The sequence below is a fragment of the Idiotropiscis lumnitzeri genome, chromosome 8 (assembly GCF_059441095.1).
Source record: "Idiotropiscis lumnitzeri isolate Australia: NSW breed Sydney's pygmy pipehorse chromosome 8, RoL_Ilum_1.0, whole genome shotgun sequence".
NCBI classification, from domain to species: domain Eukaryota; kingdom Metazoa; phylum Chordata; class Actinopteri; order Syngnathiformes; family Syngnathidae; genus Idiotropiscis; species Idiotropiscis lumnitzeri.
In genome coordinates, this window is record NC_142398.1 from 17,523,771 (window position 1) to 17,547,081 (window position 23,311).

The 23,311-nt window shown below is 42.1% G+C and overlaps 1 protein-coding gene across 1 annotated transcript in view; it reads left to right on the top strand.

Annotated features, from left to right (window-relative positions):
* The window catches only part of LOC148332454 (phospholipid-transporting ATPase ABCA1-like), a 29,670-nt gene extending 6,893 nt beyond the window's left edge, over positions 1–22,777 (top strand). The window contains exons 6-49 of the mRNA XM_088303038.1: positions 1,840–1,961; positions 3,122–3,313; positions 4,533–4,622; positions 8,552–8,795; positions 8,877–9,016; positions 9,088–9,204; positions 9,785–9,979; positions 10,947–11,155; positions 11,800–11,976; positions 12,054–12,276; positions 12,393–12,614; positions 12,716–12,920; positions 13,645–13,758; positions 13,846–14,020; positions 14,092–14,223; positions 14,340–14,479; positions 14,595–14,732; positions 14,860–15,089; positions 15,178–15,250; positions 15,354–15,556; positions 15,689–15,740; positions 16,182–16,286; positions 16,380–16,528; positions 16,862–16,986; positions 17,116–17,214; positions 17,361–17,550; positions 17,631–17,725; positions 17,857–17,889; positions 17,964–18,069; positions 18,194–18,268; positions 18,371–18,540; positions 18,625–18,802; positions 19,096–19,211; positions 19,657–19,801; positions 19,925–20,048; positions 20,144–20,273; positions 20,363–20,546; positions 20,706–20,812; positions 20,945–21,086; positions 21,333–21,467; positions 21,563–21,666; positions 21,775–21,867; positions 21,951–22,194; positions 22,633–22,777. Coding sequence (XP_088159164.1) covers positions 1,840–1,961; positions 3,122–3,313; positions 4,533–4,622; positions 8,552–8,795; positions 8,877–9,016; positions 9,088–9,204; positions 9,785–9,979; positions 10,947–11,155; positions 11,800–11,976; positions 12,054–12,276; positions 12,393–12,614; positions 12,716–12,920; positions 13,645–13,758; positions 13,846–14,020; positions 14,092–14,223; positions 14,340–14,479; positions 14,595–14,732; positions 14,860–15,089; positions 15,178–15,250; positions 15,354–15,556; positions 15,689–15,740; positions 16,182–16,286; positions 16,380–16,528; positions 16,862–16,986; positions 17,116–17,214; positions 17,361–17,550; positions 17,631–17,725; positions 17,857–17,889; positions 17,964–18,069; positions 18,194–18,268; positions 18,371–18,540; positions 18,625–18,802; positions 19,096–19,211; positions 19,657–19,801; positions 19,925–20,048; positions 20,144–20,273; positions 20,363–20,546; positions 20,706–20,812; positions 20,945–21,086; positions 21,333–21,467; positions 21,563–21,666; positions 21,775–21,867; positions 21,951–22,194; positions 22,633–22,776 — 6,386 coding nt within the window. The 3' untranslated portion in view covers position 22,777. The remainder of the gene's footprint in view (positions 1–1,839; positions 1,962–3,121; positions 3,314–4,532; positions 4,623–8,551; positions 8,796–8,876; positions 9,017–9,087; positions 9,205–9,784; positions 9,980–10,946; positions 11,156–11,799; positions 11,977–12,053; positions 12,277–12,392; positions 12,615–12,715; positions 12,921–13,644; positions 13,759–13,845; positions 14,021–14,091; positions 14,224–14,339; positions 14,480–14,594; positions 14,733–14,859; positions 15,090–15,177; positions 15,251–15,353; positions 15,557–15,688; positions 15,741–16,181; positions 16,287–16,379; positions 16,529–16,861; positions 16,987–17,115; positions 17,215–17,360; positions 17,551–17,630; positions 17,726–17,856; positions 17,890–17,963; positions 18,070–18,193; positions 18,269–18,370; positions 18,541–18,624; positions 18,803–19,095; positions 19,212–19,656; positions 19,802–19,924; positions 20,049–20,143; positions 20,274–20,362; positions 20,547–20,705; positions 20,813–20,944; positions 21,087–21,332; positions 21,468–21,562; positions 21,667–21,774; positions 21,868–21,950; positions 22,195–22,632) is intronic.
* Positions 22,778–23,311: the final 534 nt, after the last annotated feature.

Consider the following 23,311-nt stretch of genomic DNA (forward strand, 5'->3'; position numbering starts at 1 on the left):
GTAAATTATTACACCTTCGTCACGGGAGAACGTCACGTTTACAAAGAATTGTAAATATTAATGCTTGTCCGTCTTTTGTGAAATGCGGGATTTCCGGTTATTGTGTTTTCCAGTCCATTTTGTTAACTGATGCACATTCGATATGACTTCATCTATGGATATTTGAAACCCTTGCATCATCTGTGCAACTGTCAATTTCTAAATGCGCAGTGTTTGGAGCTCTTCCACCCACGTGAAGCAAAAACGTTAACACGGCAAGAGTGTGGATCAAAGGAGTCGGGCCGCTTTTGTATGTTGACAAGTGAGCAGCCAGCATGATTTCCAAATGGGATTGAAATGGAAAATAGAATGACCTCACGAATAGTCATATTTTGGATAAAATGTCTCTCGGTTGAGGGTACATCCACCACCCAGCCAAATCATCTTAAATTGTTCCTTATCCCTTTTTTTAAAATCTTAGTGATATTTAATGAGGAATAAAGACAATTGTACGCATCCTATGCTGTATTGTTGACAAAGGTTTGGAAAAATTTAAAAACAAAAAACAATTTGACACAAGCCTTTAATATCCTATTACAAAATTGAGGTAGATGAAAGAACGTTCAAGAAGTTGTTCATATTTTGGGCAAACGTGAACTGTAGGTAGTGCATTTCTGCCGAACAAACGCACCTTAGTTGGTAAGTGTTGTCAAAAAGCATGATGGCGGCTTCGAGGGGAGGGGAGATAGAGGCAGTGATAATTATCTGAAATGTTGTTTTTTTTTTTTTCCCCCTGCCCACAAGATCACAATTTGGCAGCCAGAATGCAACCATAAAACAGCGGAATTTATTTCACCACTTTCAAAAAGATGTTTAGCAACCTTTGTTCCGCTTGTTTGTTTTCTATTTCACAGTGACAGTCTGTCTCGGGACCAGTTTGGTTAGTGATGGCACTTGTTGACAAGGAGTTTAACAATCATTTGAGTTCTCCAAAAAAGAAACATTCACAGATTAAATAAAAGTAAGACTTGAAATGGACCAACACATCTTCACAACCTCCCATTTTAATGAGCTTGTACTGTAGAATCTAGTCTACTGTGTCCTCAGTGCCCTTTCTATACTTTGTAATTGGGGCCTTGTTTTCCTACTGGGACACTGATTAGAGCCTATTAGCACTCCATGGAGGTTCACCTCGGAGAATTAAGCCAACTCATATAGACACAATTACACAATTTGACACCCACACCGAGCCGTAGAACCGTACAGTTTTTCACTTCCTCTCAAGGGAGGTTCACTTTGGCTGCGGCAAACTGTTTAGTGTTCGTGTGCGTCAGAGAGGAAGGAACCATTTGGCAGGATGTCGAGCAAATGGAATGGCCACAAGTGTAACCTTTAGTGAGTGCGCATCTCAGACCGAAGTGAGTTGACATGCAAGTTATCATGGAACTGAGTCAGGCCGTTTATGGAAGTTGTTTGACATCCATGCAATTCAGCAAAGTCACAACAATTTCTCAGGGCAGTTTGTTCCAGTTTGTGATGTTAGGTTCGAATTTCTTTGCGACATCTTAAGAACTGTTCCTTTTATGATTTAAAAAAAAAAAAAGTTTCATGTGATGAGCCAGATTTAGCATTTATCTGCGATTGAATTTATTATGCACCAAATATCTTAGTCATCCATTATGTCCGGTGCGACATTCCAGGTAAATGATTCCAAATTGTAAAAGTGGTATAATGATTGGAAAATTCGGTTACACCACTGTTGAAGTCGTGAGGTTTGGTGTTGTTGTTGGAATCAGGTCTTCACTTTCCCATCTTATACGTATACTGGTCTTATTCTTCTTTTTGTTTTTTCTCTTCCAGGTTTCAAACTGAAGGACTTTCTAAAGGACAACGAAACCCTCTCCCACTTCTTGCATCACAACGCCTCACTTCCTCGCCACGCATTAAAGCAGATCGTGGAAGCGGATGTCAATCTGGAGAAGGTAGAATAATAGTTTGCGTATTATTTCTACGTTTTTAAGCCCATCATTAAACAGTGTCAAATTCCTGATGTGTTTAAGTTTTAAATCTAATCAAGATGTCCAATATGTGGAATCTTTTTCACATGGGGGATCATCATAAATCCCCAGCATCAATATTCATGCACAAATCCAGTGACCTTGCCTCAATAGAGAATATTAAGCCCTTGATACCAGAAAAAAAAACACTCGGTGAGTTTAGATGGGTGTAGACACAAAAGATACCCTCTGCACTGTATTTTTCTCCATTTTGATTCAAATCTAAATCTCAATCGAATATATTATTTTTTCCTTCCTGTCCGCTGTGCTGTTTTCCTGATCATGTCTTCTCATTGGGATGTCATCACTGGCTTAACATAAAGACACACACACACACACACACACCTCCTCTCCCATTCATATCATTAATGTATTTGTCCAACTGCCACCAGCTTCCATGAATTCACGTTGCAATGCACAAACATGCTGAAAATCACAACATGGAGGAAGGCAAGAGTCATGTGACTGCTCCTTTTCTCCCACCCTTCCCCCATCACTCCTCACGTGCAGACACAGCGCTGCGATGTGACTCTGCTTGCTCCACCCACTGCCGCCACGCAGATGTCTATTGATCAGTGAGCATGAGCTTCCAGTAACCTTGCAAGGTCATTGCTCAATGCTCACGGGAGAGGGTTCATTTTTGATGAACATCTCATGCAAAATCATGATAATGCTTGTCGAAATCGTTGATGGCGCTGATAGTTTCCGTAGGTGTTTACAGTGCGTACGAAACACGATGGGGTAATGCAATAACTCTTACAAGTCCATGTTTGTGGTATATAATGCACAAGAATAAAAATGAACAAAAGTGAACATTGACTCTGAATATGGGTAACTGCTCCTCTTATTATCTCTATTGCGTTAGAAACTCTTTAAATTCTAAATTTCACCTTACACGTTCTCATCAAGGCCACAAACGTGAAGTTGACGCGTGTCAAGATGCTAATTATCTTGGTCACATTAATGCTGATATTAAACACACAAGCTAGCGAAATGACAGACAGCACATAGGGAGGCCGCTTGTCACGTTGAACAGCGAGCGAGAAAATAATCAATGTTGCCTCCTTTCCCCTTCCCGTGTCCAGGTTCTGACAAAAGGGTTTGGCTTTCATCTGAGGGACCTGTGCAACATAACGCCTCTGGAGGAGTTTGTGCATATAGCCGATCGCAATGTTTCCCGTCTGACGCAAGAAATCATCTGTAAATCCTCCAGGGACTGGCTGAACAAGGCCCAGAGCCATTTCCTGTCCAACTTGGACTTTCTCAAGCCAATTAGGGTAAGTACGATTATTAAAAGCATGTCCGTGTTTTTTTTTGTTTTTTTTAATTGAACCAAATCTATGCTCCAACACCCTATTCTCATATCTCCTCTGTCTTGCACAATTATTTGGGTATTTTTCTGTCTTTCAAAACTCCCTTTCCTGACCAGTGTGACCTCTCCCCTACATTCGTTTTCTCAAAAACGCTGCCCCCGTTTCAAACCATACCCATGACAGCCAAATGAGTCACGCGTGCGTTGGATGATCAAAGGTGAATGAAATGTTCTGTACTGCTGAGTGAGGATTCTGATGTTTCATGATGAAATCTTACAAAGGAACAGAGAAGGTGAATATTCTTGAACAACACTGATTAGCTGAAAGAGTCCTGGAAAACATTCACTTGCAACACATTCCTCTGGACGGGAGTTTTACAAAATTTTGATCAACAGACTAGAACTGAATTATTGTCATATATGGTCAATTCTCCCGTCTTCTACAAACAGCAACAGTTTACTCTGTGTGTGGGTGTCTTTGCATGTTTGGTAAGGAGGCGAAGACAAGGTCGTGTTAAAGTACACTAGAACATTTCAGCAAGTTAGTTTTACAGCACCTGTGTTTGAATGCGGGAGACATTTTAGCAGCTGACCGTGGAGTGTGACACACATGAACAGACACGCTGAAAGCGGTTTGACAAGCGGGAACACGAGAAGCCAAAGTCACCGTGACCTGTTGTTGTTTAACAGGCTTTTTCTTTCCTTCCCCTTTTTATCATCAACCCCAAACGATGTCCAGGTTTTCTCTCCGTTATTTATCAAAAGTGGAAGGCTTCACACATTTTAATGAATTAAAAAAACAATTCATTATAAGATTCCAGTGGTCACCACTGATTTTTTTTTTCCCACATAACCCTCGCTCGCATCTACGTGGTAAAGATTGAAATCTCAGTCACTATGGAAATGTATTTGCAAGATGAGAATCGTCCACCAAAGACTGTCTGATACATAACTTGTAAAACTATTTTGATGTCGCTTACGGCTTAATAGTACTTGGATTTTTGGGGGAGAATATGATCTCACTGAAGTTGTCAAAGAATTTTTTTTAGTGGCTTAAAATACATTTTGTTCGGTGAACGAAAGGACAAAATGCTTGGAAAAATGTCAAAATTGTTTTCAATTCTTGTGTTATTTTATATTTTATGAACATGGGCTAAAGTCTAATATTTCTGTTCTCTTGACAGAAGGATGTAAAGTCCGATCCCAAAGTTGTTCAGGAAGTGTCAGCTGCAACGGACTATCTTCTGGAGAGCATGGGAGAGCTGGGAGTGGAGGTACTTGAACTAAACTTGTATGAAATGTTACCAAAGGCCAGTCTTTAGTAGCATGCTCGCAAAATGAGTGACTTTCAAGAATCGGCATCTGCGACCCACAGGTTAGCGCTCAATTCATGCACACGCACACGCACGTGCTCATAACTATTCAGGGTACAAAACTCTAACCTCCTCACATGTTGTGAGCTGCTTCTGCCACTGTCCAGACTTGGGTTACACATTCACAATTCATTTCTCAACACTGAGCTGTCCTATTTTAATAAAGTAAAACTTTAACCCCAAGTCCAAACTTTCTAGCGGGACATTAACACAATAAATTACAGAGAAAAAAAAGGGGGACGTTTGCTTGCTTTTGCAGATACAAAAAAACTCTTCCCAGGCCTCTGCTCGGCTTTGCTGACAAAGCATTACGGTGCAGCTGTGTGTGTGTGGGGGTGCGGGGGTGTGTGTGGGGGTGTGTGTGTGTGTGTGTGTGTTTCCTGTCTAATCAGCAGTAAGAACAACACACTGTTTTTCTTCTCACACTGACCATTGCAACTTTCAGCATTTATTTATCCTTGTACCTTCATACTCCTCTCTCCTTGACACTGAGTTTGGAAGAAATGATTTGCAAACTGTTTATGAAAGAAAAACTTAATACATTCTTGCCTAAGTGTCTCGTACAGGTTGGCCATGTTTGGGGTTCAAACATGTTGAGCCGAAACAGAAATGAAAGAGCATCTTTGTTTTGTAAGAGATGTTGAGGGTTGTAAGTTTTTGGTATGAAGCTGATTAAGTGGTGAAGGGTTAGTTGGTTTGGCCCATGAGATTTGAGACTGGCTTAATGGAGTGATGCCCTCATGTAACCTTGGCTTTTCTTTTTTTTTTTTTTCACCCGACGCTTATCAAGCCAAAAAGATGTTTCACCACGGCAGAAATATTTATAAAATGTCAGTTCATGAATTACGCTAATTTCTCTTATCATTGAACCACACGGAATGTAAAATATGTGATACGGTGTGTTTCGTGTGTAAATATGATTATTAAGATTTGGATTCCCCATTCTTCAAACAATGTACAGTGCTTTATCAAGATGAAATAACTTGGAGATTGTTAGAGAACTATTGTAATGGAATGAAATGATTTGAAATTCCTTCAATGAACATTATTACATTTTTGTTTTTGGAATGTGGGAGGAAGGCAGTGTTAAATGAGGAAAAGAAACTCAAGCCTGAGGTTTGAACCCGGAACTTCACAACTGTGAGGTAAAAGTGCGAACCAACTTGCACACAATTCTGCCATACCTTAAAATTCACAGAAGCGGCAAAAGTACCAAAATGCTCAGCTCTATTTTCATGCTCAAGCGTGAGGCACGATCGAAGAATGTTCACACTGTAGGTCAATTCCAATTTTTTGTGAGGAATTCTGACCGCCGGCCGTTTTCTTATGTGCATATAAACCGGATATGTATCCTAGTGGGCGCTTAGGTCGCACTCGTTCGACCTACATCTTCATCAAAAGTCAAATATATGGTCGGGGGAGAATTGGGAGAAAACCTTGGATGTGGAATATCTTCTATAGCTTCTCCAAATCTGACATTCTATTATCATTTGAGACAAAGAGTAGAAAGTTCAGATACTGACTGAATGGAGTCTTGACTTTTCAAACTGGGTGATGCAAATGAACTTAGGTAACCTCAGACAGACTGCTTGGGGGTTATTATGAGGCATAACAGGCTGCTGAGGTGTGTGGGCAGGCGTGTGCATGTGACTCGGTCACCCATGCTAACATAGCCATTGTGTCTCTGGGGAAAATTATTCAGTTTTTCAAAAAAAAAGCTTGTCGAAATTGCTGTCATGGAGACCATTCCACCTTTTTGGGCCCAGTTGTGTCTACTGTGTCGCATAGATGACACACTCAGTTGCTGGTATCCACTATTGACGCCCTAAAAAGGCAAATATGCATCCAATAAAACATCACATGCACAGACACACACGCACGCACGTGCACACCTGTTCTGCACGCAAGGCTTAAGACAGAGTGGTGGTTTGGTTTGATGCAACTGTAAGCAAAAAAACCAAAGGAACAACATTGAGAACAAAGCATATAGAGTTTTCTGAAATGAATGTTCCTCCTGTGTGGACAAACACAGCAAAGACAGAATAACAACGACTGTAGTTTGAAATGATTCCGACGAGAAAGGAAAAAAACTCAAACAACCATGCATGTCAAAACATTGTGCGTGTACTTGAGTGTGTGCGTGCGTGCTAAGTGGCATTTGTCTCAGTGTAATAGCAGCGTACTTGTGGAGCTTGCGGTGGTTTGCCTCTGATGAGAATGACCGAAAGTAACCTCTCTTTGTTCGTGCGTCTCCCGCGTCTTCCCTGTATCTGATGATTTGCTTTTCTCCCTTGAATATTTGCTCATATTTTTCAGGCAGCTCTGAACTATATCATTTCCTCAGAATGAGACATTTATTTCGTGAACTCAAGTAACCTCTAATTTGCACTTGCAGACACAAAAGCTTCACTCTCCCCCCTCCCTTTTTTTTTTTTTGCATTGTTTCACGAAAAGCTGACACTCCCACCCCCTTCGTTCCATCCCGATCACGAGTTGGTGACTTCGATTAATGCAGAACTTGTGGTGACTCGTTTCTCAACCTGTAGCAACTCTGTCGTCTGTCTGCTCACGTAATTATATCCTGCCCAAAGGAAATTGAGACCAGACGAATGTGACAATTGCATGCGAGCATATTTTCAGAAAAATTTAGAACAGCAAAGCCAGAATGAATAAGAAGCTTTGCATGACAAAAAAAAAAACAGCAACGGTGAAACATAACCTACCACTACGAGCTCTACTTTAATACAGGCACACTTAAACTTGGTTTAAAAACGGACCCGTTTTTATTCTCGTGCTGAGGAACGTCTAGTTTACCGTTTACCTGCGCCATTGTGGACGTTCCAGCAGACCGAGGGATTTTTTTTCTATTCCACACATTGGTGACAGAAAGTCAACTTGGCAATAGGCCACATAAAATCTGGTCTAAGTTGTGGTGCAGGTGGTGTTTTGCGATTTTGGTGGATTTGAAATTTAAAAAAATGTTCAGATTTTTGGTGGAAACTCCAGCCATGCACACTTTGCGCTAGACTTGCGTTGGCCACAATAATAAGGCCGTAATTGTAAAACCTGTTGACAAATAATACACATAATAGACACAATACCTGGAAAATCACAGGAACCTCTAAAACATGGCTTGAAGTAACAAAATACCATTTAGACAAGTGTATTTCCCCAAAAGTACAAAGTACGTATTATATATTTGAGCTTCTGTCGATAGAATGTTCTCGCATGTGCTGATTTTTAACATTTTTTTTTTAAACACTGCATGAACTTCTGTATAACAGGCCTGGATAAAAAAATTTTAGGCTCACAAGCCTTTTAAACATTATCCGTAGTATGTAAGTGTTGCACTAGCCTACGCATGTTATCGGAGCTCACACACTTCAGAACAGCAGATAAGACTGGAGATTTATCACCATCTGTCTGCCTACTAAGTGTCTCCACCCCACAGAGACCCCCCCCACACCCCCCAGTACCACACATACTGCACCATGTCTGGAATACTATTCATAGTGCCACTTAAGACAATCAGTAACTTCAAAATAGGGTCGCACAGACGCACATTAACACCAGCCAGTGTTGTGACACTTGATAGCGTGTACACTGGGTTACTGGCATCGGATTTTTATGGCGTTCCAGTGGATGAGATGTGACAAAAAACAAGCACAAAGTTTGTTTGTTTTTTTAAAAACCTTCGGTGACTTTGTTCTGTTCCTGGAAGGTTTTCTATAACTGCAGACACGACCTTTGCTTCGACAATGAGTTGATCCTTGACGATCCTTTACGATCGGCTCATCCACGCATACCTCCTGTTGTGTCTCTCCCTCTAGCTTGCCAGCATGAAGAGTTGGAAAGATATGCGGAAGGAGATTCTTTATCTCACTGCCAATGCCACAGGCTCTCCGAATCAGATGTACCAGGCTGTGTCACGTATTGTCTGTGGCCACCCAGAGGGTGGCGGCCTCAAAATCAAGTCGCTCAATTGGTATGAAGACAACAACTACAAGGCGCTGTTTGGAAACCATGGCAATGACAGTGACAACGAGCCCCTTTCCACCTATGACAATACCTCCAGTAAGTGTCTATAGGTGCTCTTTATTTATTAAAACGTTGTTTGAAATGCTCATGTAAATGCTTTCATGCTTGTTTGTCAAGCTCCTTATTGCAACACCATGATGCGGCGACTGGAGTCTAGCCCAATTTCCCGGATGATCTGGAGAGCTCTGAAGCCTCTGCTGGTGGGAAAGATCCTGTACACCCCAGATACTCCAGCCACACAGAGGATTATCCATGAGGTATACATTTACAAATCCTGAACTTTGGTTGACGCTTTATCCATACTGAATGTGTGGGTTTCGTACTTCAGGTGAACAAGACCTTCCAGGAGCTCGGCCTTTTGAGAGACCTTGGTGGGATGTGGGATGAGATGAAGCCCAAATTGTGGAACTTCATGGAGAACAGTGAAGAAATGGACTTGGTCAGGGTGAGTGGGCTGCAATGACATTGCATACATAAATATTATTCCTCTCTGCTTAAGACAGTGAGCAGTGTCATTTGGTGGAGAAAACTGTTTTGGGTTTTTTTTTCTGGGTAAATGTGAGTGACCCACATAGGACTATCGCACAGAGATCCAATTTTTCAATCCATTTCAGACTGTTGCTTTCTGACTAGTCATTCTAAGAACAAATCTAGTACACTATTGCATGTGTTTTGCAATGACAGTTACATATAATTGAAGGCGGATTTAATGGGCAAAGAAATGAGCAGCCAGAAATGACATGAATGCAAGAGTTTTATTTTTCCTTTTTCATGTCTGCGATGCCATACTCCGAAAATGGTTGGGCTCGGTTTCTTCAAGGTTACAGATTCAGCACTGCCACCTAGTGCCCAATGTTTGAATAACATTTGAAAACAAACACTTCCAACAGGATTTCTTTTGTGACTGTTTTACTTGTATATTTATAGTTGTATAAATACAATAAAGCATGACCCCCCTTCCCCCAAAAAAATATGACTTTTTTTTTTCGAATTTAAACATAACCCAATCTCTGTTTCAAATGCAGACACTGCTCCAAAATAACGCCAGTGCCACTTTCTTGAACACGCAACTGAGTGGAACTGAGTGGAGGGTGTCCGACGTATCCCACTTCCTGTCCAAATCTTCAGATGACCAAAAATCAGCAGGTTCAGCATACACCTGGAGGGATGTCTTCAACGAAACTGACCAAGCCATCCATACGATCACCCGCTTCATGGAGGTTTGTATGATTACATCACAGTTAAAAAATATTTCTTAAAAAAAAAAAAAAAAAATAGTTACAACTTAACTAGCGCAGTCTACAATTATATGTAGCAAACTACAGCACTTTACAAATGTGTTCTCATTGTGGTGATTATGCAAGGAGAAACTCAATAAGGAAATAGAGGCTGACTCCTAATTGGCCATTTAGGTCATCTCGTTAACGATGTTTTGCAGCTCTCGAAACAGTCACACAGTTTGTCAATCGATTCATGACACTGTCTCTTTCTATGTTCAGTGGGTCAGCTTGCCAAGCCTTAGCTAAAGAGCCATCACATAATGTTCCCGACAAACATTAACCAGCCTTCTTTCCCAGCTCAAAGTGCCTTGATTGTCTTATTTAATCTGTGTCATAAAATTATTGCGGGTTGTTAGTTCAGTGGTTATTGTGAGCTAATAGCTTTGTGACTTTCTTCTAAGCGGAATTTCTGATCAGATTACAGCACATTATCTTTCGGTCTCCTTACATTCTTGACGCATTTCTTTTTAACATGCGGAAAAAAGCACAACTCGGGAAATGTCAAGCACAACTGTAAACAATATCCCGACCCACTGACCTACTTGGTGGGATCCACCTCCTAAGGAGCTCTCATAATGCATTCTTGCTGTTTTTCTTCACAAGACCTATGTCAAGGCCAAACTGTAAAAACAAAGTCTGTCATGCCTGCAGTGTTCATGCTCCCTTCTCATCAGGTTTTGAAATCACTGTCCTCGAAGACACACGGTTCAAGACCGCTTAAATCAGTTAAGAGGCTCAGCTAGTGCTTTGCTCATGTACTGTCTATTCAAAGCCCATGTAAAGAATGTTTAGAGCACTTTGTAGACCAGTTAGCGTCACAATTGTTCATTCTTTTTAGCCTTATTTACTTAATCCAAAAATGTGGACAATTTGAGGTAACACACACCCTTCCCTCTTTCTCGATCAGTGTGTAAACCTGGACAAACTGGAGCCTGTAGCAAATGAGGAGCGCTTGGTCAATAAATCTATGGGTCTGCTGGACAACCAGAAGTTCTGGGCAGGCATTGTGTTCCCTGACATCACCCATAGCAACAGCTCTGACCTGCCGCCCAACGTCAACTACAAAATTCGCATGGACATCGATAATGTTGAGAGGACCAACAAGATCAAGGATGGGTAATAGTGCCATTTAGTACTCTTTTGTAACACATGTGGTTCGCAAATGGGGGTGCGCGCACCCCTGGGAGTACTCGAAGGAACTCCTGGGGGTATGCAAGTTTTTAAATAAAACAAACATGCAAAACTCCCTTCAAAAATAATTATTGAATTAATTAAAGTTTGTTGGAAGATAGAAGTTCATAAAAGAAATTTTATATTCAATTTAATTATTTTAAAAGCTTACTAGAATGGATCAACCCAACTTGTCATATGCCATCTCTTGTTACCTGTAAATCACTTGAAGACACAAACAATGGCGTCGTGGTTGAAGCGTAAGCATTCTGAAAAAGCTCAGGCACAAGTGCAAAAGAAAGCCAAAGCAGAGGTGGCAAAATTATGATTGTATGTTGAAAATTATGTTGTTGTTTTTTTTTATTTTTTATTTACGCCGACAAGTTGCAGATCTCTTCTATGATCCAAAGGAGGACATTTTATGTTTTTTGTTTTTTTTGTTTGGGCCAATACAAATGAAGTTTGAAAGATTCTAAAGTTTAACAAATCAGACACTGATGGCATATATTATTATTATTATTATATTATTATTATTATTATTACCACTGATCTTGGCCATAAATGACCTTATTGAATTTTGTGTTTTACAGCTACTGGGACCCCGGCCCCAGGGCAGACCCTTTTGAGGACTTGCGCTACATCTGGGGCGGATTCTCCTACCTGCAGGACGTGATTGAACAGGGAATCATACGAGCTGTGACAGGCACCAAGGAAAAGACTGGCATCTACATTCAGCAGATGCCCTACCCCTGCTACGTCGATGACATGTAAGTGACACCACAATGCAAAAATAATTATTCTGAAGGCTGATTGATGAAGCTATGGTTCTCACTTCCTCTTGTAGCTTTCTGCGGGTGATGAGTCGATCAATGCCTCTTTTCATGACGCTGGCGTGGATGTACTCGGTGGCCATCATCATCAAGGGCGTGGTCTACGAAAAGGAGGCCCGGCTCAAGGAGACCATGAGGATCATGGGACTGAACAACGGCATCTTGTGGCTCAGCTGGTTCATCAGCAGTTTAATTCCAATGTTGATCAGCGCCGGCCTATTGGTTATGTTGTTGAAGGTTAGTACAAACAAACACGTACACACCAAAACCAAACAAGCTATGCAAGAAAGCCTTGGATGTAAATGTGTCCACAAAATGTTCATTATCTTATTTGTTTCCTTCCCTCCTGTCAGCTCGGCAACTTGCTGCCTTACAGCGACTCAGGCGTGGTCTTCCTTTTCCTGAGCTCTTTCGGCGTGGTAACCATCATGCAGTGCTTCCTGATCAGCACGTTGTTCTCACGTGCCAACTTGGCAGCTGCCTGCGGCGGGATCATTTATTTCACCCTCTACCTGCCCTATGTGCTGTGTGTTGCCTGGCAAGACTACGTGGGATATGGAGCAAAAATTGTCGTGGTGTGTGGATAGAGCTTGTTAATCCCTCCACAACACCTTGTTTGTGAAATTCCGTTCTCTGAGCATTAACCTTCTGCCATCTTGTTTCATCCTCCATCCAGAGCTTGTTGTCTCCTGTCGCTTTTGGATTTGGCTGTGAGTACTTATCGCTGTTTGAGGAGCAAGGCGTGGGAATCCAGTGGTCCAACTTGCTGGCGAGCCCCCTGGAGGAGGACAGTTACAATTTGACCACATCCATCAGTCTCATGCTCTTTGACGCTGTGCTCTATGGAGTAATGACGTGGTACATTGAAGCTGTGTTCCCTGGTGAGTGTCCTCTCAATTCTTTTTGACTATTAATATGCAAATCAGCTGATGTGGAAACTAGGGCTAAACGATTTTAGGGGGGGAAAAATTGCATTGCGATTTTTCGGACAGATATTGCGATTTTGATTTAATTTGCGATCTTCTTCACAATGTACAGTGACATTTACAAACATGACAGAAAATGCCATGATGCCATTAAAATCAATGAAAGCTTTTATGCAAGGACACTAAAGAGGTTTTGTGAGGGTGCAGAGACGTACTGATTGAAATACAACATTTCTCTTCAGAGCTGCCGGTTCTCCGGCCTAATGCGGTTCTAGCCAGACCTCTGTTAAACTTCGACTGTACACCGAAGCAATTATTTCGGGTCTTTTCCGACTCTGTGTTTCACTTTAGCGATGAGCACACTTAGCAATTCCTCGTTCGCCTCCTCGGTTAAAACGCAACTTGTGAGTGGGGTGGTTTATTTGTCACCACGGAGGAGATGATCCGCATCAATTAGATTTTTTTCTTTTAAATCGGTATGCCGCTGTTTAGTGTGACCTGCTTCGTGAGCATGAAGCACGAGAGCCCTTTAAAAAAAACTGCAGCTTTGATGATCTCAAAATCGCGTTGTCTGAGATTGCGATTTCTGTATCAAAACAATAAATTGTTCAGCCCGAGTGGGAACGCAAAAACATTGTTGAAAACTTACTAAAAGACAATGTAAATATTTCCATCACAGGCCAGTATGGAATCCCCAGACCTTGGTATTTCCCATTAACTAAGACATACTGGTGTGGCGAGAAACAGAGCAAGAACTTATCCACTCCTTTGTCCAAGAAAGGCAACGCTGATGGTACCAATATATTTTCATCTTTTTTATCTCAAGTGAGAAAAAAACATGTTCAACCATGCTGATATGGTGTTTGAATTGTGTTTACAGCTGTGTGCATAGAGGAGGAGCCAAGTCACATAGATCCAGGTGTTTATATTGAGAATCTAGTAAAGGTCTACAGTCATGGAAACAAGCTGGCAGTGGACGGGCTGTCCCTGAGATTCTATGAAGGACAGATTACCTCCTTCCTGGGTCACAACGGAGCTGGCAAGACCACAACAATGTAAGGCGACGGCATCAAACATTCCCATTTCAAGAAGGCTATTGACAAACTTGCCTTATTTTTTTCATTAGGTCAATCCTAACGGGGTTATTCCCGCCCACTTCAGGAACTGCCTACATCTTAGGCAAAGACATTCGCTCGGAGCTTAGTACCATCAGACAGAATCTGGGTGTCTGCCCCCAACACAATGTGCTTTTCAGCATGTACGTATTCACAGTAAATTGCGGTCCTGGGAAAATGTTGATTTTATTAGCAAGAATTTTGCTATTCCTGGAAATTCCCTTGGTCCTGGTTTATGATCTGGTTGATGTGAATGCAGGCTGACAGTGGAAGAGCACATCTGGTTCTATGCTCGCCTGAAGGGACTGCCTGAGGAGATTGTGAAGGCCGAAATGGAACAAATTGTCAATGACGTTGGATTGCCTCATAAGAGACGGTCACGTACCAGCACGCTTTCTGGTCAGCTCAGTATTATTTGTATTATTTCTTCATCTTTTCAAGAAATGTGCTTCATGTGTGTCGGCTTTCCGGTTGATATATATTGATGAGCGTTCTCCCGTTACTTTCAATTCAGGTGGGATGCAGCGGAAATTGTCAGTGGCCTTGGCTTTTGTTGGAGGCTCCAAAGTTGTCATCTTGGATGAACCCACAGCTGGAGTTGACCCTTACGCACGCAGGGGCATCTGGGACCTACTTCTTAAATACCGACAAGGTAAAGAAAAAAATACTAGCGTGAGTTCAGACCTCCCCCAAAGGCTTAAATATGTGTTACTTAAAAGATCAAGAAAACCGGTGAATTCATGAGATATGAGCATAAAGCAAGATTATTGCTTTGTTAGGCCGCACCATCATCCTGTCCACCCATCACATGGATGAGGCTGACATCCTGGGTGACCGCATCGCCATCATCTCCCACGGCAAGCTATGTTGTGTCGGATCCTCGCTCTTCCTCAAGACCCAACTGGGCACCGGCTACTACCTGACGCTGGTCAAGCGAGACTACGATTTAGCACTTCAATCCTGCAGGAATTCTGCAAGCACGGTCTCTTACAACAAGAAAGCCGAGAAGGTAAGCGGGCGTGTGGTTGCCACGCTTGCAATGTTGTGATGATTCAGTCTTGCTTTACTTTTACTTTACTGGAAATGCATTCACTTAGGAGGATAGTGTGTCTGAAAGCAGCTCAGATGCAGGCCTTGGCAGTGAACCAGAGAGTGAAACCACCACCATCGGTAAAAAAAAAAAAAAGCACAGTTTTCCCAAATTAAACTCACAGTTACAATTTATTGCAAGAAAAACCCCAACAACTCACTTTTCCTCTACTCTTGCCTTCAGATGTTTCCCTCATCTCCAGCGTGATTTTCAAGCACGTCTCAGAGGCTCGCCTGGTGGAAGACCTCGGGCACGAGCTCACCTATATCCTGCCCTATCAGTCAGCTAAAGATGGAGCCTTTGTCGAGCTCTTCCATGAGCTGGATGACCGTCTCACCGACCTGGGAATATCAAGCTACGGAATATCAGACACCACCCTCGAGGAGGTAAGGCGCTTTGGTCAGCCTCAATACTATTGTGAGCAATCACGTTGGGAATGACATCGCAAGGGAATTTGTCTTACATGACTTAATGATGAATCTCAGCTGACATTTTAATCACAACTACTTTTCTTTTAGATTTTCTTGAAAGTGGCTGAAGACAGTGGAGTTGATTCGGTGGAACTTTCAGGTGAGATTTAAGATCAAATATAAACGTACAGTTTTTTTGTTTTTTTTAGGGGCCTTTTCCAAATAATTTTTCAATTAATCTGTATTACAACAAACTGTATCAGATCTTTTACGCATTATAGAATACAGATGTGTGTACAAAATTAAGAGCTTTCCCGATCTCCAATTACTAAAATCACATACGCTACCCGGTAGAAAAAAATAGGACAATGCCTACTTAAGACGTCTCATCATTAAACATCTTTTTGACTGTGTTTTGAAGCGACCGGCTTTATATTTGACCGCTTGACAAATTTGCACGAACGCGTTTTTATTAAAACAGACAACACACGTGCTCTCACATTGCAATTACATTGCAATTGTAATTCATCGATCATCCCAATATAAAAGTCTCACCAGCTGTGGAAGGAAACATGACAAACATGTCATAACATGTTTGCAGATGGAGTCGTGCCTACCAGGACACGTCGCCGACACGCATTTGGAGACCATCAGAGCTGCTTGAAGCCCTTCACTGAAGATGATTTTGATTTCAACGACTCTGAAGGTGACCCGGCAGGGAATTATTGCTGTCCTTAAATGCAAAAAAAAAAAAAAAAAAGAAAGGATGTTTGCTCATGCGTCCTGTGTGCTTTTCCAGAGTCCCGTGAGACTGACTGGCTTAGTGGCAGTGACGGTAAAGGCTCATACCAGGTCAAAGGCTGGAGTCTGAAGCGACAGCAGTTTGTGGCACTGCTCTGGAAAAGATTCCTCTATGCTCGACGTTCCAGGAAAGGCTTTTTCGCACAGGTATAATGAGTCCTTTTTTAAATTTTTTTTATTGAAACATGGATTTGGTGGACAAATCTAGTGGGATCACCAGAGCTAGTTGGTTTCTCCTTCGCAATTACATTTGGGTGTTTTGATCCGTTTGCATAAATTAAATTCACAGCATTGTTTCAAATGTCTTGGTAAAATGAAGAATTATGATTTATAAGGGATTTAAGGGGTTGATCCCAATGGGTGCCCCCATACTTGTGACCATATTGTTATACAGTGACCTCTTTCTTAATACGATGAAATATTTTATTATGTCAGTGTGTTTAATTTAAATAAATAATCATGCTATTTTTTTCCCTCCAGATTGTCCTCCCCGCTGTGTTTGTGTGTATTGCGCTGGTGTTCAGCTTAATTGTTCCTCCATTTGGGAAGTACCCCAGCCTGCCTCTGCGTCCCAGCATGTACGGAGAGCAGTTTACCTTTGTCAGGTATGATTATCTATTTACGTATTCAGTTCTGCGTATGAAAATAATTGCTTGGAAGCACATTTTCTGTCATCACACTCATTTCCATAAAACGTATACACACAAAATTCATTATGTTGTGTGTAATTACAGTAATGACATGCCCGAGGACCCTCATATCAACAAACTACTTGGAGCTTTGACAGACAAACCAGGATTTAGAACACACTGCGGCGATGGAGAATCTATTTCGTGAGTCATAACGAGTATTAACCAAATCCGAATCAATCCTGTGAATTATAAATAAAATGCTGATTATTTGTAGCAGATTTATTGATCATCCATTTTACTTTTACTTTGTAAATTAACATGCATGAATGTGTCTCCATATGCCGCAGGGACACTTCGTGTGCCTCCGTGGAGGACGAGTGGTTGATTCCACAAGTACCTCAAAGTGTGAAGGACATGTTCGACAACGGCAACTGGTCCATGGAGAATCCGTCACCGCTGTGCGAATGCAGCTGCGAGGGGCGCAAAAGGATGCTGCCTGAATGTCCAACTGGTGCAGGGGGCCTTCCACCTCCGCAGGTTAGTGAGGCCAGAAAATTCACAGGGTCAGCTGCTCACTGTGAATTGCAACTCAACCGTTTTGTCTGCTTTGTATTCAGATGAAGCTCAGCGACAAAGACACACTTCAGAATTTAACTGGCAGGAATGTGTCAGATTATCTGGTGAAGACCTACGCTCAGATCATTGGCAAAAGGTGACACTCCTTTCCACATTTAATTATTTTTCCCACATCATTTTGATTTTAAGCCACTTTTCCTCAATGTATGAGAAAGTGGTCATTCGTAAACCTTTTTTTTTTTTTTTTTTTTTTTGTTCACCTCACAGCCTGAAGAACAAGATTTGGGTCAACGAGTTTAGGTACCTTATTTGACATTTAATCTCTCTTGAGAGCTGCTCTGTCTCTGGTATTAAAATAACTGCTCCCTGCACAGATATGGTGGCTTCTCACTTGGCGCCAGGGGCTCTCAACTTCCAGCTCAGAGAGAGGAAATCGATGTGGCGATTGCGCAACTGCGTTGGCGCTTCCGTCTTGAAAGGGTAGGAGATTTCGGACTTAACCGTTTTACTCTTTGAAAACAAAATGCGGATAAAACAATGCTTATATGGATAGAATATGGAAAACATATCAAGACAAAGTCCGTCTTCCTCACTCACCATCTAGGGAACCGCTGCAGATCGTTTCCTCCTTAGTCTCTCCAACTTCATTCAAGGATTAGACACCAATAATAATGTCAAGGTTAGTGTGTGTTCACATGTACAGCATAAACAAACAATTAAGGAGTGTCAATGAAAAAAAACACAACTTCAACAACTGGTGTGATATCGCAACTCTTCACAGATCTGGTTCAACAACAAGGGCTGGCACAGTATTGGCTCGTTTCTGAACGTGATGAACAATGGCATCCTTCGAGCAAGTCTGCCAGCTGGTGAAGACCCAACCAAGTTTGGTATCACTGCGTATAATCATCCCCTCAACCTCACCAAGGAGCAGCTGTCACAAGTTGCCCTGTAAGTAAACTTAAACAACCCAAAAACTGAATTCTGACCATCCGACAAGAAAAGCTCATTCATGACTGGCTTTTTTGTTCGCAGAATGACGACATCGGTGGATGTGCTGGTGTCCATCTGCGTGATCTTTGCCATGTCCTTCGTACCTGCCAGCTTCGTTGTCTTTCTCATCCAGGAAAGGGTGAACAAGGCCAAACATTTGCAGTTTATCAGCGGAGTGCAACCTTTCCTCTACTGGCTGGCCAATTTTGTTTGGGACATGGTATGACATTCCTCTCCGATCTTTCCAAATGCTTTGTTGCGTGGGGAATATTTGTAAAGGATTTGACCTGATTAAGCATTCCTTACTTATTGCAAATGAATTACCGGCATGAACCAGCAAAAAAATTATTTTGTATTGTCTTAAATTGTATCCAGTGTATCCATTCGGTGGCTGAAGGATTCAATGCTAGTCCAGTCCACAAGTTATGCAGAACTACGATGATGCTCACAATGGTGGCAACATGATTTCAGCGTACTCAAGTGCTCTTTCATTTCTTTGTTCTCTTATTACAGTGTAACTACATTGTACCCGCCACACTGGTGATCATCATTTTCATCTGCTTCCAACAAGATGCTTACGTCTCCTCCACTAACTTGCCGGTGCTGGCTTTGCTGCTGCTGCTGTATGGGTAAGTTGGATCATATTTCTTATTGGGACAATTTAGTGGTGGGCAATAAGGCAAAAAATATATACCACAATTACAAAGAAAAAAAGTCCAGATTACGATTTTATCACGATTCTTTTTTCCCCAATTTCTTTTTAAGTAAGAAATTATGTAAACAGGTTAGTTGTGTTGCCATCTCTGCAATCAAGTTTAGTTTACGCCTTGTCCAAACCAAATCCCCACACTGGAAGTGGAGTTTCTTCTCCGTACCAGTAAAGACGATTTAACGATCTTTCGGCTTTCTGAGATCGTCAACAGGTTAAAATCCTTAACGATCTAATATCATCTTATCGCCCACCACTATGTGACATACATTTGAATATTTATATAGTGTTAATTATCGTGTTAAGGTGCTAGAAGCTTTGCAAACTTGAGTAATGTTTGAGTGGTCTTGTCTTTTCTTTTCCAGGTGGTCCATTACGCCTCTCATGTACCCGGCCTCCTTCTTCTTTAAGATACCCAGCACAGCCTACGTGGTTCTGACCAGTGTCAACATCCTGATCGGAATAAACGGCAGCGTGTCCACATTTGTACTGGAGCTGTTTGGAGGCAATGTAATTATCAACTTGTTTCTCATTTGGATTCCATGAAATACATAGCCAAATGTTTGTGTATTGATATTGACGTTTTTGATACCGAGCGATGATGACTGAGAGAGAATGTTTGGATCCTTTCAGGAGATTGGTGGTATCAATGACATCCTGAAGAATGTATTCCTCATCTTCCCTCACTTCTGTCTGGGGCGAGGATTGATCGACATGGTGAAGAATCAAGCAATGGCTGATGCTTTGGAGAGATTTGGTGAGAACAGCAGAGTGGCCTGGCAGGAACAAGAAGTCGTTACCTCTTTGAATGTGAACTGTGAAAAACAACACTTGTGGGTTTTGGGTCCCTAGGGGAAAACCGTTTCCGTTCCCCTCTGGCCTGGGACATGGTGGGAAAGAACCTGTTTGCAATGGCCGTTGAGGGAGTCATCTTCTTCTGCATCACCATCCTCATCCAGTACCGTTTCTGTATCAAAGCCAGGTGTGTATGATCTTTTAAACATTCACAGTTTGGGCTCAGTTCTAGTGCCTCAATAAGTGTTGACGCACCTCTATGAATTGTCCTTGCAGGTCATCATCCAGTCACCTGAAGCCAATCGGAGAAGAAGATGAAGATGTGGCCAGAGAGAGACAGAGAATTCTCAGCGGCGCAGGGCAAAGCGACATATTGGAGCTTCGTCAGCTCACAAAGATTTATAAGCGGAAACAAAAGCCTGCAGTGGACCGCCTGTGTGTTGGCATTCCCCCAGGCGAGGTAGGCGATAAATCTCTTACTCTTTTTTTTGTTCTCGACTGTAGACACATGCGAGTCGGGCCATTGAGCTCACCTCAGTACTGTTTGGAAGGTTGATTCTTGATTTGGTTTCCAGTGCTAAGGAAATGATAGTTAAAAGGTTACTTCTTCATCTTTCAGTGTTTTGGTTTGCTGGGAGTCAACGGAGCAGGGAAAACCAGTACATTCAAAATGCTTACAGGCGATTCGGTGGTTACCAGTGGAGAGGCCTATCTGGCCGGCAAGAGGTACGACATGTATAAAACTTAAGAGTACTCTGTCAGACTCTAATTTGCGCAGTCTCAGTGTCATGACAACTTTTTTTGCTGGAAATGATGACTCATATTTGTCCTTGGGTGTGCTCGTGCGCTTTACTCCAGTGTAACAGCAGAAATAGATGAGGTGCATCAGAACATGGGCTACTGTCCGCAGTTTGACGCCATCAATGACTTGCTGACGGGACGAGAGCACCTTGAGTTCTACGCCATTCTCAGAGGTGTTCCTGAGAAGGAAGTGTGTGAGGTCAGTAATACATGCACACAAAATAGAGTGCCAAGACAAATAACCAAGCAACATTTAGACATTTGCAATGACAACAGACAACCGGACTGGATTGTTTGTTTGCTCATGCTTGATATTTTCTGAATATAACTTTGTGAAATTGCTCCACAAGTTTCCCTGTGACAATACACACATGAAAATGCAGGTGTCATTTTGCATTAAAGCACCCATGTGGGGAAAAGGTTGATGTTTGTTTCTCTCCACTAGGTGGCCGAGTGGGGCATTCGCAAGTTGGGCTTGGTCAAGTATGTTGACAAATCGGCAGGGAGCTACAGTGGAGGCAACATGAGGAAACTGTCCACAGCCATCGCCCTCATCGGAGGACCACCCGTTGTATTCCTGGTAAGAGGAAAACAGCAGATACAATCGCAAGTCGGGCTCGATCGTCCTTCATGAAAGGGATCCATATCATCTGAATCGTATTTCATTTTGAACAGGATGAACCCACAACGGGCATGGACCCGAAAGCACGGCGTGCCCTGTGGAATGCCATACTCAGCATTATCAAAGAGGGACGATCTGTCGTCCTGACCTCCCATAGGTTAGGATTTAAAAACTAAGATCAAATCGGACGAGACACGTTGCGTAATTTGCTGATGTGTATTTTCTTGAGCATACCTAATTTGATCTGTTGGGCTTGTTTTAACAGCATGGAGGAGTGTGAAGCGCTTTGCACCAGGATGGCCATCATGGTCAATGGCAGGTTCCGCTGTCTGGGGAGTGTGCAGCACCTGAAGAACAGGTAGGAATCACTGCAGGGTTAACGCTTTCCCAAATGCTTTTGTGTGAGCGTGAACGTGACAATCACACTATCGATCTCCTCAGGTTTGGAGATGGTTACACCATCATCCTGAGGGTGGCCGGACCGGATCCAGATCTCAGGCCAGTGATTGAGTTCATCGAGCGGGAACTTCCTGGCAGTACACTGAAGGAGAAACATCGCAACATGCTTCAGTATCAGCTGCCCTCCTCCCTCACCTCCCTCGCACGCATCTTCTCCTTGCTGGCCACAAACAAGGAGGCACTCAGGATAGAGGACTACTCTGTCTCTCAGACCACGCTAGACCAGGTAATGCGCTTTTCGGTTTTCCTTTCGAACTTCAATATCCAATTGTATTTTCTAGTAGAGTAGCTGTTTTATGCAAGTAAAATAAAGTAAATGTTTAAAAATTAAAACAAAATAAATCTTTTCGTGGAAAGTGTGCCTTGAACAAAAGTGTGGCTTTTTAAAAACGTCCACTTGTTCAGAATCCCAATATTTTATTCTTTATTTATACACGTGTATATTCAAATGTCAATGTTGTTTTATTTAGTTGTGAAATTTGAGGGATTAATTATTGCACATATTCTGTTTTGTTCTATCGTCATGGTTTGTGCTTTAGGTGTTTTTCTAATTATTATACACAATTTTGTTAATTCATAAACAATTCCAATTCAATATTTATTCAAAACCATATGCACATATTTTTCATTGTGGCTAATCGTTCTTCTGCTTTCTCCTACCAAGGTGTTTGTAAATTTTGCCAAGGACCAAAGTGACGAGGACCACTTGAAAGACGTCCACCTGAGCAAACGCGACGCGGTGGTCGTGGACATTTCCCAGCTCAACTCTTTCCTCATGGACAGCAAGACCAGGGAGAGCTGTGTCTGATTCCACCTTGTCACCAGTGGGTGTCGCCATGCGTCACTCCTGACTCCCCCCTCAGACTGAATCTGAACCACAAACTTTAAAGCGGGAGACAGACTATGTTCACTTTATTTTGTTCTCATTAGTAGTCTTTTTTTTTTTTTTTTAATTATGCCTCAGTGGAGCTGCTGTTAAGCGCACAGCCTCTGAAGATACGACGAGGCAGAGACTGCAGGTATTGTTAAACACTGAACACAATGCAAATCAATGCAAGAAATCTCTATATTTAAAACGAGAAGATAATTGAGTGAGGGTTGGAGACTGGCGCTTCTCCTTCACGAAGGACACTAGAAAGTGGGCTTGTCAGGCTTTGTTTGACTGGAAAAGTAGCCGTGCTACTCTCTCAGAGGAAGTCTCACTGAAAGCGCATTCCAAAACGTAGCGAGCTACTTTGGGGGTTGAAAAAAAAAAAAAGAATGCTCTGATCATTCACTGCCAACCGCAAAAGGATTTAAAGGACTCAAAACCCCTTTTTAGGGGTCAATTCTCTTCGTTACCA